General features: G+C 36.8%; 1 protein-coding gene and 1 pseudogene across 1 annotated transcript in view; one reads left to right on the forward strand and one right to left on the reverse strand.

The window, feature by feature from the left end:
• Nucleotides 1–14,010, reverse strand: part of LOC122731282 (probable E3 ubiquitin-protein ligase HERC6) — a 66,721-nt gene that overhangs the window by 18,816 nt on the left and 33,895 nt on the right. Inside the window, exons 13-16 of the mRNA XM_043971291.1 lie at nucleotides 11,294–11,448; nucleotides 9,903–10,019; nucleotides 7,976–8,086; nucleotides 6,280–6,453 (exon numbers count right to left, since the gene is read on the reverse strand). Of these exons, the coding sequence (XP_043827226.1) occupies nucleotides 6,280–6,453; nucleotides 7,976–8,086; nucleotides 9,903–10,019; nucleotides 11,294–11,448 (557 nt within the window). The remainder of the gene's footprint in view (nucleotides 1–6,279; nucleotides 6,454–7,975; nucleotides 8,087–9,902; nucleotides 10,020–11,293; nucleotides 11,449–14,010) is intronic.
• LOC122731283 lies at nucleotides 2,198–2,811 on the forward strand (annotated as a pseudogene).

A 14,010-nucleotide genomic window follows, 5' to 3' on the forward strand; every position in this document is an offset into this window, starting at 1 on the left:
ATATATTTTGTATTTTTATGAAGTTCCAGCCTCAACTCTTCCATCTCTATATCAACTGTTAAATGACAACCAGGAAATAATGCTACCAAATAAATCTCTTCATAAGAAAAGTAACAGCATGATCTTGAAACATGGTTCCCCAAGTGAAGAAGATATTGTAGAAGTATCCCTGAATTGAAATTTTCCAGTAGATTCTGTACTGCCAAAAAGAAATCACCCTCATGACTGTGCCATAGAGTGCTACGTGAATTGTAGACTTTGATTATTATTAATTTACTTTTCAGATTTAATAAATCAGGGCACAAATATACTATTAAATAAGAATGCACAAAACATATAGCTGCATAATCCAATAAAATATTTCAAAAGTTATGTTTTGATACACTGTTTGCAGTTGAGTAGACCAGGTTTCTATTAAATCAGAATGGGTAGATGATTCCACAAAATTATAACTTCCATGGAAAAGACCCATCTTCCTTTTTCTCATAGAATTTGTGGAATATCATCTCTACATGTTATCTTGTTTCACAGAATGTAAGCTCCTTGAGAGCAGGGACTATTGAGCTTTTGTCTTTTAGTCTCCATCATCTAGTAGAGTCCTTGTCATATGGGTCATTTATTCATTCAACCCATCAAGAAGCATTTTTTTTTTTTGCAGGGCAATGAGGGTTAAGTGATTTTCCAGGGTCACACAGCTAGTAAGTTTCAAGTGTCTGAGGTTGCATTTGAACTCAGGTCCTCCTGAATCCCAGGGCCAGTGCTTTATCCATTGCGCCACCTAGCTGCCCCTAAGAAGCATTTATTAATGGTTAGGCACTGTACTATGCTCTGGAGATACAAAGAAAGATAAAAATATGTTTTCTGACCATTGGGAGATCACATTCCAATGGGAGAGACAACATACAACTAAATATGTGTGTGTGTGTGTATATAAGTTTTGGAAAGTAATCTAAGTAACTGGAAAGGAATCTTAGAGGCTTAAGGAAAGGCTTCCTGAAGAAGATAGGATTTGAGTTGGATCTTTAAGGAAATTAGGAAGCAAATGTGAAGAGGGGGAGCATTCCAGGCTTGGGGGACTACTAGAAAAAACGGTACTCTGCGGTAGATGTATAAGGAACATCAAGAAACAGTATAGCAGGATTGGTTGGTTGTTGTCCTTCATTCCAAAATGACATTATTACATTGGGGTCAAGCTGCAGTGTGTCCAACTCTGGTTGATCAGTCTAATAGAAGCTCAGAAGGCTCTACCACAGGGCAGGCACAAATAATCCATATGAACATTTGGAGTGGAGATGTCTCTACATTTGCACATCTCACATTTCTTTTGAGCTACTATAATTCTGCTTTGCTGATAGAGTACAGTCCCTTCTTCTACTGTGTTATATTATAGTATATTTGATTTTGTAGGTAAGAAGGATCCAGTGGAATTTATTTAGTAGCAAGATGACACAGTCAGATGCACACTTTAGGAAAATCATTTTGGCAACTAAATAGAGGGTAGATTGAAGTGGGAAGAGATGTGAGTCTGGGACATCAACCAAAAGGTAAGTGAACTGAAAAAATAGATCAATGGAACAGACAAAACAAGGGAAAATCAGAAATAATAGAACTCAAGAACCCAGTGTTTGATAAACATGAAAACATAAATCACTTGGGAAAGACCTGCCACTAGGAAAACTGGAGAGCAGTCTTACAAAAATTAGGCTCAGACAAACATTTTATACTATTCTCTACAATAAACTAAAAATGGATTTGCAACCTGAATCTTAAAGATAATACCATAAAATAATTATAGAAGCAGATTGCATACCTTTTAGAACTATAGGTAGATGAATTCTTAACCAAACAAAGAACAGAAGCAATTACAGAAGATAAAACTGATCATTTTGATTATATGCAATTGAAAAGCTTTTGCACAAAATTAATGCATCTAGGATGAGTAGGGAAGCAGTTTAATAGGAAAACCATTTTTGTATCAAGTTTCTCCAATAATGGCTTGCTATCCAAAATATATGGACAACTAACAGAAATATATAATACCAGACAGCTAGGTGGCACAGTGGATAATGCACCAACCCTGGATTCAGGAGGACCTGAGTTCAAATCCAGCCTCAGACACTTGACACTTACTAGCTGTGTGACCCTGGGCAAGTCACTTAACCTTCATTGCCCCCACCCCACCCCCCAAAGAGTGGTTGATCCATTTTCAAAGAAGGATTGGTAAAAGCATCAACTATGTTCAACACTCACAATATTGGCAAGACACTGGTTACAAAGACTCAGGGAACAAAAAAAATGCCTCTGATGGTCTCAAGGGTTGAGTTTTTGAAGTGAGCCTGACTGATCTGCAGAATTATGACATTGCTTTTTGAAAAATTCAAGTTAATTACTGAAGATGTTCAGGGTAAAAATTGTTTGACTAATTTCCATAGAATGGACCTTACCAAAAAGTGCAAAAACCAGATCCATAAGACTTCTTATGTTCAGCACCAACAGGTCCATCCAATTCATAAGAAAATGGTGGAAATCATGACCCAGGAGGTGTAGACAAATGACTTGAAAGAAGTTGTCAATAGTCTAATTCCAGACAGCATTGGAAAAGACATAGAAAATTCTTACCCATCCACATACCCTCTCCATGATGTATTTGTTTGAAAAGTCAAGATGCTCAAGAAGGCCAAATTTGAATTGGGAAAGCAAATGGAACTACATGGTGAAGGTGGTGGTTCTGGAAAACCTTCAGGAGGTGAAATGGGTACAAAAGTAGAAAGGGTTGATGGCTATGAACCACCATTTCAAGAATCTGTCTAAAATAAGAACTTTTAAAGAACTTTTAAAATCATTGTGATGGTAAAAAAAAAAAAGAAAGAAAGAAAGTGGATCAAACAGAAGTTAATGACTCTATGAGAAAACAAGAAATGTTCAAATAACATTTTTTTAAATAAAAAAAAAACCCAACTTGCCTCGAAAACAGATCAAAGAGTGATATTTTAAGAAGCACTGAAAATCCATGATCCAAAAGGGGAAAAAAGGGTCTGGACATCATATTTCAAGACACTATCAAAGAAAACTAAGAGGATCTATTAAAATCATAGGGCAAGAGTCTGTTGGTCACCTCCTGAAAGAAACTTGAAAATGAAAATTCTCAGGAACATCATGGCTAACATCTAGAACTTCCAGGTAAAAGAAAAAAACAATATTGCAAGCAGCCAGAAAGAATTAAAGAACTGAGGAGCTATGGTCAAGATTACATAGTTTTAGTCACTATACTAAGCACTAGGGAAAGATAGAAATGTAAAAGGAAGTACTAACTCTCAAGCTGTGCATAGAGGAGAGAAGATATAAACAACTGTCTACAAACAAGATCTCTACAGCATAAATTGGAGTTAACATAAGAGGGAAGACAGTAACAATTAATGCTACAGGGGGTCAGGAAAGGCTTCTTATAAAATATGGTGGGGTTTTAGCTGGGACTTGAAGGAAGTTAGGGAAGCTAAAAAGCAGAAATGAGGAGGGAGAGAATTCCAGGCATGGAGGATGAAAAATAAAAATTCCTAGTCAGGAAATGGAGTGTTTTGTCTGAGGAACAGCAAGGAAGCTAGTGTCACTCTATCACAGAGTATGGGGGAAAAGAGATAAAAGTAATGAGTAAGCCTAGAAAGGTAGGAGGGGTCCAGCTTATGAAGGTCCTACATTGTTAAACAGAATTTCAAATTTAATTTTGGAGTTATCAGGGAGTGGAATATTATTGTTATTATTTTAGTATATTGACTGAGGGCAGGGGATGATGTGTTCAGATCTGTGGTTTAGGAAGATCAATTTGACAGTTGAATAGAGGATGGACTAGAACAGGGAGAGACTAGAGGCAAAGAGATCAACCAGAAGGTTACTTACTGCAATAGCCCAGAAGTGAGGTGATGAATGCCTGCATCAGGGTGGTGGCAGTGTCAGAGGATAGGAAGTGTAATAGAGAGATACAAAGGTTAAATCAATAACCCTTGACCACAGATTGGCTGTGGGAGGGTAAAAGACATTGAGGAATAGGGAATGACATGTAGGTTGTGAGCCTGGGGGACTGATAGGATGTTAGTGTCCTCAACAATAATAGGAAAGTTAGGAAGAGGGGAGGGTTTGGGGGGAAAGAGAATTAGTTGAGTTTTGGATATGTTGAGTTTAAGATGTCTCCCAGACATGCAGTTTGAGATGTCTAATAGGTAATTTGAGATGCAAGACTGTTGGTCAGTAGAGAGGTGAAGACTGGGGGTAAGTAAGTATTAGAATCATTGATATAGAGGTAACTGAATTCATGGGAGCTGACAAGATCATTAAGTGAAATAGTGCAGGGGGAAAAGACAAGGGGACAGGGTGCTGGAAGACACTCCTTTCAGTGGGCATGACCTAGATGAAAATTGAGCAAGGAATACTGAGGAATAGTCAGAAAGGTACAAGGAGAATCAGGAGAGAACAGTGTCACGGAAACCTTGAAAGATGAGGGCATCAAGGAGAAGAGAGTGATAGCCAGCATCAAAGGTTTCAGAGAGGTCAAGAAAGGTGCAAATTGAAAAAAGGTCATTTGATCTGAAAATTAAGAGATCCTTGGTAACTATGGTTTTGGGGGGTTTTTTTTGGAGGACAATGAGGGTTAAGTGACTTGCCCAGGGTCACATAGCTAGTAATTGTGTCTGAGTCCAGATTTGAACTCAGGTCCTCCTGAATCCAGGGCCGGTGCTTTATCCAGTAACTATGTGGTTTTTAAAAATATTTTATTTCTATTAGCCAAACTCTACTTTCTCATCTTCCCACTAGACCTTCAACCCCCAAAAGAGAACACAAGAAAAACAAAACCCATTATAAACAAATGTCCACGAAAAAATTATCTCATTCTGAATTTGGAATCCTTCACCTCTCTATCAGGAGGGGTAGCACATTTACTCATTACTATTTTGGAATCCTTGGTTGATCATTACATTGATAAGAATTCAGCACAATAGTGTTCTATCACATTTATATACCATGTCTTGTTAATCCTTCCCCCAATTTATGTGTACCCCCTCAGATTCCCATTCTTTAACACATCAAAAAATTATATATATACACGCACACATATATCATATATATGTATATATACACATATCATATATGTGTGTATATGCATATATATGTGTGTATATATACATTTATATGAGAGGAATCAGGAGAAAACAGTCATATTTTCTAAATCTAAAAAAGATCTAAAGAGGAGAGGTACTTGAGGAGAAAGTAAAAGTGTCAAAGGCTGAAGAGAGTTCTTGAAGAATGCGTTTGAGTAAAGGCTATTTGATTTGGCAATCAGGCAATCATCAGAAGGGCAATTTCAGTTGAATGAAAATCCCAGAAGCCAGAATGCAGAGGATTTAGAAGTAAGACAATAGAAGTGGAGGCCCCCAGTGCAGGTGGCTTTCTGAGAGAGTTTAGTAGAAAAGGGGAGAAGAGGTATAGAATGATAGTGATAACGATAAGACCATCTAAAAGTTTTAAGGGTGAGGGGTAAGTATTTGGTGGGTTTAGAGGCAGTAGGGTCTCCTCCTAGAGGTCTATGAGGGCTTTAGGGAAAGAAGGGAAGATTAGGAAGATAGGGAAGACTGAAGATTAGAGAGATAATGGGAATTATAGTTTAGTATATGTTTAATCAATGCTTGCTGGTTGATTTATGGAGCTCATCATTATTGTTTTTTAGTTGGTTTTCAGTATTACAACAGCACAAGGTCAGGACACCATCTCTAAGGTAGCTAGGTTCAAATTGCTTTGGGGCTTTATAGACAATAATCCCTCCTATGGTTGTATTCAGAATAAGCAAAGAAGCAGCTAGTTCAGCATATGGTATTAAAGCTATACACTCCACAAAATAAGTTTGGGGTCTGTCTGCTTTAGAACAAAAGGAATCCTTTCAATCTTGCCCAATCCTGATCTATAATTCTGGCAACAATTTGTGTAATGAGTCATTCAGGGCTATGCCAAATCTAAGAAGATAATGAAGTAGAAGACTAAAACCAGACTTTGCTCACAGGGTAGAAATGGGCAAATTGTCATTTTCCTTTATTCTTTTTAGAGTATCTTTAAATAGGTGCTCCTGGTTATTCTGAAACTCTGAGAGCAACTGAGGAACTAGGAAAACTTCAAGATTGAGAATCTACTAGGGAAAGAATAATGGATAGAAATGGCTTCTGAGAATACCAAGATAAACCATGCTATCTGGATATTTTCCACCAGTTAAACCCCTGGTGAGCAGGTACACTTTACCAATAATTCCTTCTTAAGGGCGTTGTCCACAACTTGGTTTAACTGATGAAGGGCATCCTCAATCAGGTGACTCCGACTGACTGTGAGACAAAGATGAGGTAACAGGGATAATTTACTTCTTTGGTTTAGCTCACAGTTTCTACAAGGATGAAATGGGCTTGCCAAAAATTGTTCCTAGAGAAAAACAGATATTTTCCTTCATTTCTCAATTATACCTCTCAGCAGGTGCTTCAACATTATAATGAATTGGTTTAATTTATTGGCAAGTCACTTAATCTTCCCTGAGCCTCAGTTTCCTCAACTGAAGAATGAGGGGCTAGACTAGATGAGCTCAAAAACCCCTTTCTTTCATTTCAAAATCTTTGATTTTGTATTTTACATTTATTATGGTGATGGGTATTCAATTCCTAACCATTTAAGAGGAAATAAGATGAAACATATTCTGTATTCATTGTTGAATATCAAAATGGCACAGGGAAAAATTGATATACAATTAAAATTGAGATGATTCTACCTCCATGGCCACCTAAGGGTTGTCTTGGACCCCTTGGTGTTAGTAAACAAGATTATCTAGATAAAGTCTGGGTACTCAAGTGCCCAGTAATTATTTCTAGTTATTTTCAAAATGTCCTAAGATTTTAAAAATGTCTAATTGCTCTTTCTGAAAATTTGGTTGTAAGTTTAGTATGTAAGTGACCCTCACCCCACCCAAATCCTTCTATTTCTGTATTGTTGACTTTTCTTCCTTAAATTCCCTTATTGTAACAAAAAATATCAAAAGGATAAAGAAGTAATTTTCTGTTAAGACAGGTTTTCAAGACTTCATACCACTACAAATTATTTTGGTTTGAAGGTATGGTGAGAATAATATTCTAAGCCCTGCCCCATGCAAGCTAGGCTAGTTTTTCCTTCAAAGGTATTGACACCATTCTAAAAGCTTATTTGGACTTCCATCCATGTAAGTTACCTGAATAGGAGGTAGGTTGCCCAGCTTTCTTACTCCTATTCCAGCAAAATCCTCATGTTCACCCCAGATTAAATAATGATCAAGAGATCTCATGAGAAACCACAGTAATTCCATCATCCACTCCAGAAATACAGAAAAAGTCAGCCAGAAAGCCATGAAAAATTGGAAAGGGGGGTGGGGGGGGCTCCTCTAGCCAAGCAAATACCAGTACAATCACAGAGGAGAGGCAGACATATGGCTAGTAAGGGTCAAAGTCCTGACGTAATAAGAGCAAATAGCTCCCCTGAGAAAGCCCCAGGGTAAAGACCTTGGAAGCAACTAATGTGGTACTGTAGTGATCCGGATGTATCAAGTAAAAGGGCTCCAGAGGAAACTCACCAGCCCCTTAAAGTTTCAACTCTCAAACATACCTGGGATAGGAAAGACATACCTATCACTCCTTTCAAAAACAATGCAACTTGATTTTATTTTCAGTTGAGATCTGAAGCAATGCACAGATTCTTTTCCATCCATGTGCAATAATATGAATTGTGTTTAGATAGATATTCTTATTTCTGCTGTTCTTTCTTGGGTAATAATTAGTCTAGCTTGTCTTCTTTAACATATAAAATTAAGATTTATGCTTTGAATACTCTATAATTATCTATCCAATCTAGAACACTGGCATGAACAGCACATATTTGGGAAACACTTTTTGGCGATGATAGTGAATAAAGTGGGTATACATACCGCCTTATTTAAACATAAACTTATTTCCAGTATTTTTATTTTGGAGAGCAGATCAAAGACAAAAGGAAAGTTAATAAATATGACAGGATCGTTGGCTTTATTTGAAGACTCCTATAATTGAAGAGAAATTATAATATTTATGAGTTTTTGAAAAAAACAGAGAAGTCCCAATCCATTATCCTACCTTAAGTCTCCTCCCTAAGTCTTTTTGGGCTGTCTTCTAAGTCAGGGATTCTTAACCCAGGGCCCATGCATTTTTTTTATACTGTATTTTTATGTAATTAGTTTACCTTGAATCCTATGTAATGTATTTTATACATTTAAAATGAATTATAAACGACATCTGCAGCCAAAGTAAGAACTGATGAGTAGAAGTGTATATAGAATAATTATACATTTGTGTGCATATATGTATATATATACATGTACACATATATACACATACATGTATATATCTATTTGTGTCTAATGGTAGACATATCTCGGGGGGGGGTGAGAAAAAAGGTGAAAAATGTAAACCAAGAAATTTACATGATAAGTTTTTATATATTTAAAAGGAATAGCAAGTTATGCATAATAGATTTGCAATAAAAATTATACTATGTAATGGAAATGCTTGTTTTACCCCATAAATTTAAAATAAACAAATTGAAATGAAAGCAAAATCAAAAACATTCTGAGAAGTAGATAGGCTTCACTGGAACTTCAGAGAGGTTTATGACACAAAAATGGTTAAGAATCCCTGTTCCAGGGGCAGGTAGGTGGCACAGTGGATAGAGCACTGGCCCTTGAGTCAGGAGGACCTGAGTTCAAATCCACCCTCAGACACTTGACACTCACTGGCTGTATGACCCTGGGCAAGTCACTTAACACCAATTGCCTCACAAAATAAAAATAAAATAAAATAAAAAAAGAATCCCTGTTCCAAGTACTTCTAAAACCTGGAAGTGCTTATTAGAAGATAAGACATTAACTCTCAGAAAGTATATAAAAGACACATAAAATGAGTTCTTTCAATGTACATCATATTTGTCAATTCAATAACTGTATGGGATAATTATGGATTTGAGTCAGATTAAACTCTGAAGATGGAGTCTGAAAGATACCCACGCCCCCCCCCCAGTATAGTTAGTCTCTCACTTTCCCTAAAAGTTAATTGCTTGTTAAATTCTTACTGTCTCCTTTAAGTTTTATTGATGAGATAATGGACTTGGGTCAGTTCTGTAAACTCTGGGATGGGGTCTGGAAGATATCCAGCCCCATACCTCGTAAGTTTTATTACTTGTCAATTCTACCAATTAGCACTATTTACTTTACTTCTGCTTAGTTTCCACACATGAGCTACATCTTAGTTTATGGCCTGTAATAAAAATCATGTCTCCAACCAGTCTGCCTACCCCCTCTCACATGTCAGAACCCCAGTCCCTGTCATGGATTAATCACAGTCAGATAAGGGAGTGATTCCTGCCTTCCATTTTTCTTTTACATTCCTATACATGTCTCCATACATGGATCACGAGATAAGCATGCATCCTGGGTGAGACAGGATTGAATGTTAGATTGTGAGATCACCCTAAGTGCACGTGGGGACATTCCTTCTCAAGATTACTATAAAAACCTAAAGTTTGAATCTATTGTCACAGACTCAAATTTGTAATTGAGTTTGCCCGTTCTTGCAAGAATGTAATAAATCTGTCTCTGCTTGACTTGGTGGTCTCCTTGAGTTATTTGGGTAAACTGAGGCAGTTTGTCCCAAACAATAACAAACCCAAGAAATGTGTAAACCGTGGCTTATCAAAGTCAAGAATCAAATAGTTTGATAGATCCATAAGGTAATGGGGACTATAGTAGAGAACCTAACCTCTAAGTAATTCTAAATTGGGGAGGTAAGCTAAAGAGGATATTACACTAGACATGACATACTCACAGAATGCTTTTTGGAAGACTTCCATCTTTCTAGTTCTTTTCTTATATCCAACAAAGAGAAGAGTCCACTGATATGGAATGTACTCTCTGGAACTTTATATTTAGCCTTCTTGTTTCCCTTAAACAGAACATGTTTTCCTGTGAGTGCACTTTTGTATCGATAAACTATAATCTATTTTATGGATATTAAATAATCAGACTAAAGAAAAGCCAACTTATTAGGTGGCTCATTGGTGAAGGACTTGCAAAGACAAAACAATTCCTTTATTAGCTCCTTGGTCCCTGTATCAGACTGGCTAAGGAGCCAGGAAGCTCATTCTGTAGACTTTTTTTGGTTTTTGGCAGGGCAATGGGGGTTAAAGTGACTTGCCCAGAGTCACACAGCTAGTAAGTGTCAAGTGTCTGAGGCCAGATTTGAACTCAGGTACTCGTGAATCCAGGGCCGGTGCTTATCCACTGCGCCACCTAGCTGCCCATTCTGTAGACTTTTAAAGGAGAGATAACTTTCCATCTTATTCTGTTTTTGCTTTCTCCAGTGTAACACTGATAAAGAGACTAAGTTTTGGCCTGGCTGGCCAGAAGACATGGATCTTGAGGGAGGGGAAGGGGAAATGCACTGGATAAGTATCAACCTCTCAGGAGAGTATAAGAGTTACAGGCTAATGGATATTTTAAGTCTTTGTCAATAAGCACTTGTGATTTGTGTTATAAGAATGATTTTTTCATGAAGGAAATAAATAGCTCTCCTGTACTTATAATATGCTATATATCAAATACCTTTCTAATCCCACTTTTTGGTGAGACCTTAGACATTTAAAAAAACTTAAGCTTTAAGTCATTTTCCCAGTGGCTCTGGGATGGGAAATGTGCCAAAAAGAGCCTTACTCCACTCTGACTATCAGCCCAGAGAGGCTCTTTAGTGGGAAAAGTAGACCCTGCCCTCTAGATTATGATCAGTGTATTGTTATGTCCAATAGGATGGTCAGGATATTTTCCTTATGTTTTAGGCATCTGTGAAACAATGAACATGAACTTGGGATAGACTTTGAGAGGCAGTGGAACACAGAAGGCTCTGGTGTGTTATGGTCTATGGGGTCACAAAAAGTCAGATAGGACTGAATGATTGAATGATAACAATAGGCTTTTGTGAATGCAGGAAGAAGAACCTAAGGAGAAAAGGCCTAGAAGGAAGGCAAATTTGTCAGTAATACAATGAGGTTTCTAAAGGCATAATGGAAGGAGTGTTCAGAACTGAATTGGTTCTTAGGAGGGACAAGGCTGAGGTTGATGGAATTGGGAAAAGAATAAAGGAGAGTTTGTTAACCATAGAATGTTGGATTTGTTCACCTTCTTCCCCCTACCTTGTTCCAGTCTTCTTACAGTTTACCTTACCCTGTGAAGCATTTTCAGCATTCCAAGGAGAGTTTTCATGTTATGATGGTCTTGGGAACTACCAGACCAAGACATCATTTGAAAGTTGATCATTTTTTTGACCATCTCAATCAACGACTTGAAAGAAGATTCCTCCAATGATGCCCAACATTTCTCTGAAGAATATAAAGGTTTTATACATATATTTATATTCATAATCATATTTATATGTAAGCACACATTTATACATGTATAGAAACACAAAAATACACACATACATATATACATACATACACAATATAATTCATATAGCACTTTAAGATTTATGTAGTATTTTACACATTGTCTCTTTGGATTCTCAAAAAAAAAACACCCTGTGTTACTATTATTATCCTAATTTTATAGATGAGAAAATTGAGGTTGTGACTTGCCCAGGTTCACACTGCTAGCAGTAAGTGTCTGATGGCAAGATTTGAACTCAGATCTTCTTGACTCTGAGTCCAGTGCTCTAACCACTACTCCAAGTTTATCATAGCCCCACCTTTTCTTTGTTTTTTCTATGACCCAACACCAGCCTAGTTCTCTATCATTGAAGCTTTCTTTCTCTTCCCATTCCATAAATGAAACGTTTTCCTTAGGACTCTTTAATATTTTCTATTTTCCCTACAATTTATCTTATGATAATCTTTTTCCTGCGAAAGTCTCAACTTTCCAGCTGCATGGATAACTCTCAAAGGCTTATTTCAAACCCCAACATCTCTCATCCTCAGTCGGGCATTTCCAATTTATTGTTGGATATTTCTACTCTGGTGTTCTACTAACAGCTCAAACTCAACCTATCAAATGAAACTCATCACCATCCCCTCCAAATCAGCTCTTCTTCCTAACTTCCCTATTTCTTTGAATGCGATGCCATGGTAGAGCACTAGACTTGGAATCAAGAGAAGTTTGGTTTTGAATTCTACCTTCTATACTTGTTAGCTGTTTAACCTTAAAAAAAAAAAAACCAACAATTTTCTGAATCAAAGTTTCTTCATTTACAAAAGAAGGATAATAAAACCTGGAGGTACCTACATCATAGAATTGATGTGGGGACCAAATGATATAATTGCATATAAAACACTTTGCAAATCTTTAAGAGCTTTATTAATATCAGTTAATGTTATTTTAAAATGAATTAATTTTAAATTTGTGAAATAAAACAAGCATTTCCATAATATAACATAATAAAAATATGATTAAACATGAAATTGCAAATCTATTATGTAGAACTTGCTATTCCTTGTAAATATATAATAAAGTTATCATGTCAATTTCTTTTTTTTATCCAGAAGGATTTGCATGAATTGATGCTGAGTGAAATGAGCAGAACCAAGAGAACATTGTACACAGTATCAACAGCATTATATGGTGATCAACAGTGATAGACTTAGCTCTTCTCAGCAATACAATGATCCAAGGCAATGGCAAAAGACTCTTGATGGAAAATGATCTCCACATCCAGAAAAAGAACTATGGAGTCTGAATGCAGATTGAAGCAGACTATTTTCACATTTACTGTTGCTTTGTTGTTGTTGTTTCTTCTTTCTTGTGTTTTTTCCCTTTTGTTCTGATTTTTCTCTCACATGACTAATGCAGAAATATGTTTAACATGATTGTAATATATCACTTATATCAGATTGCTTGCTGGCTCCAAGACGGGGGAGAGAAGGGAGGAAGGGAGAAAAATTTGGAACTCAAAATCTTACCAAAATGAATGTTGAAAACTATCTTTAAATGTAATTGGGAGGCAGCTAGGTGACACAGTGGATAGAGCACCAGCCTTGGAGTCAGGAGGACCTGAGTTCAAATCCTGCCTCAGACACTTAACACTTACTAGCTGTGTGACCCTGGGCAAGTCACTTAATCCCAGTTGCCTTACCAAAAAAAAAAAAAAAAGAAGAAGAAGAAAAAGAAAGAAAAATGTAATTGAAAAAAAAAAGAAAAGAAAATACTATCAAAACACTTTTTTTCTTTTTTCCTTTCTTTTCCTCCCTCCCAACCTCTGCCCTAGAAATGTCTACCATTAGATACAACTGTGTATATGTGTGTGTGTGTGTGTGTGTGTGTGTGTGCACGTATCTTTTCCCTACACATACTTCTATTCATCAGTTCTTTCTCTGGAGGCAGATAGCATCTTTCTTCACATATCCTTTATAGTTAATTTGGGTATTTATAATAGTCAAAATTACTTATTTGCTCATAGTCATCGCTGATACTGTATATAATGTTCTCTTGGTTCTGCTCATTTTGTTCATCATTATTTCTTTTTTCTTTTCTTTTTTTTTTTGTGGGGCAATGAGGGTTAAGTGACTTGCCCAGGGTCACACAGCTAGTAAGTGTCAAATGTCTAAGGCTGGATTTGAACTCAGGTCCTCCTGAATCTGGGGCCGGTGCTTTATCCACTGCACCACCTAGCTGCCCCCTGTTCATCATTATTTCATGCAAGTCTTTCCATGTTTTTCCAAGATCATTGAGCTAATAAGACTAATGGCACCAACCACTCACTCCCTTGGTTACACAGAATCAAAAGCACATCTTTGATTTCTCTCTTTCACAGCCTACATCTACTACATTGACAAGTCCTATCAATTATTTATTCACAATGTTTCTCACTTTGGGTCCTCTCTTTTGAATTTTTACTGTTATTACAGTCACTTTCCTGTCCTCTTACTTTTGCTTATACTACATCTGCCTTA

Source organism: Dromiciops gliroides, chromosome 6 (genome assembly GCF_019393635.1).
Source record: "Dromiciops gliroides isolate mDroGli1 chromosome 6, mDroGli1.pri, whole genome shotgun sequence".
Taxonomy (NCBI): Eukaryota; Metazoa; Chordata; class Mammalia; order Microbiotheria; family Microbiotheriidae; genus Dromiciops; species Dromiciops gliroides.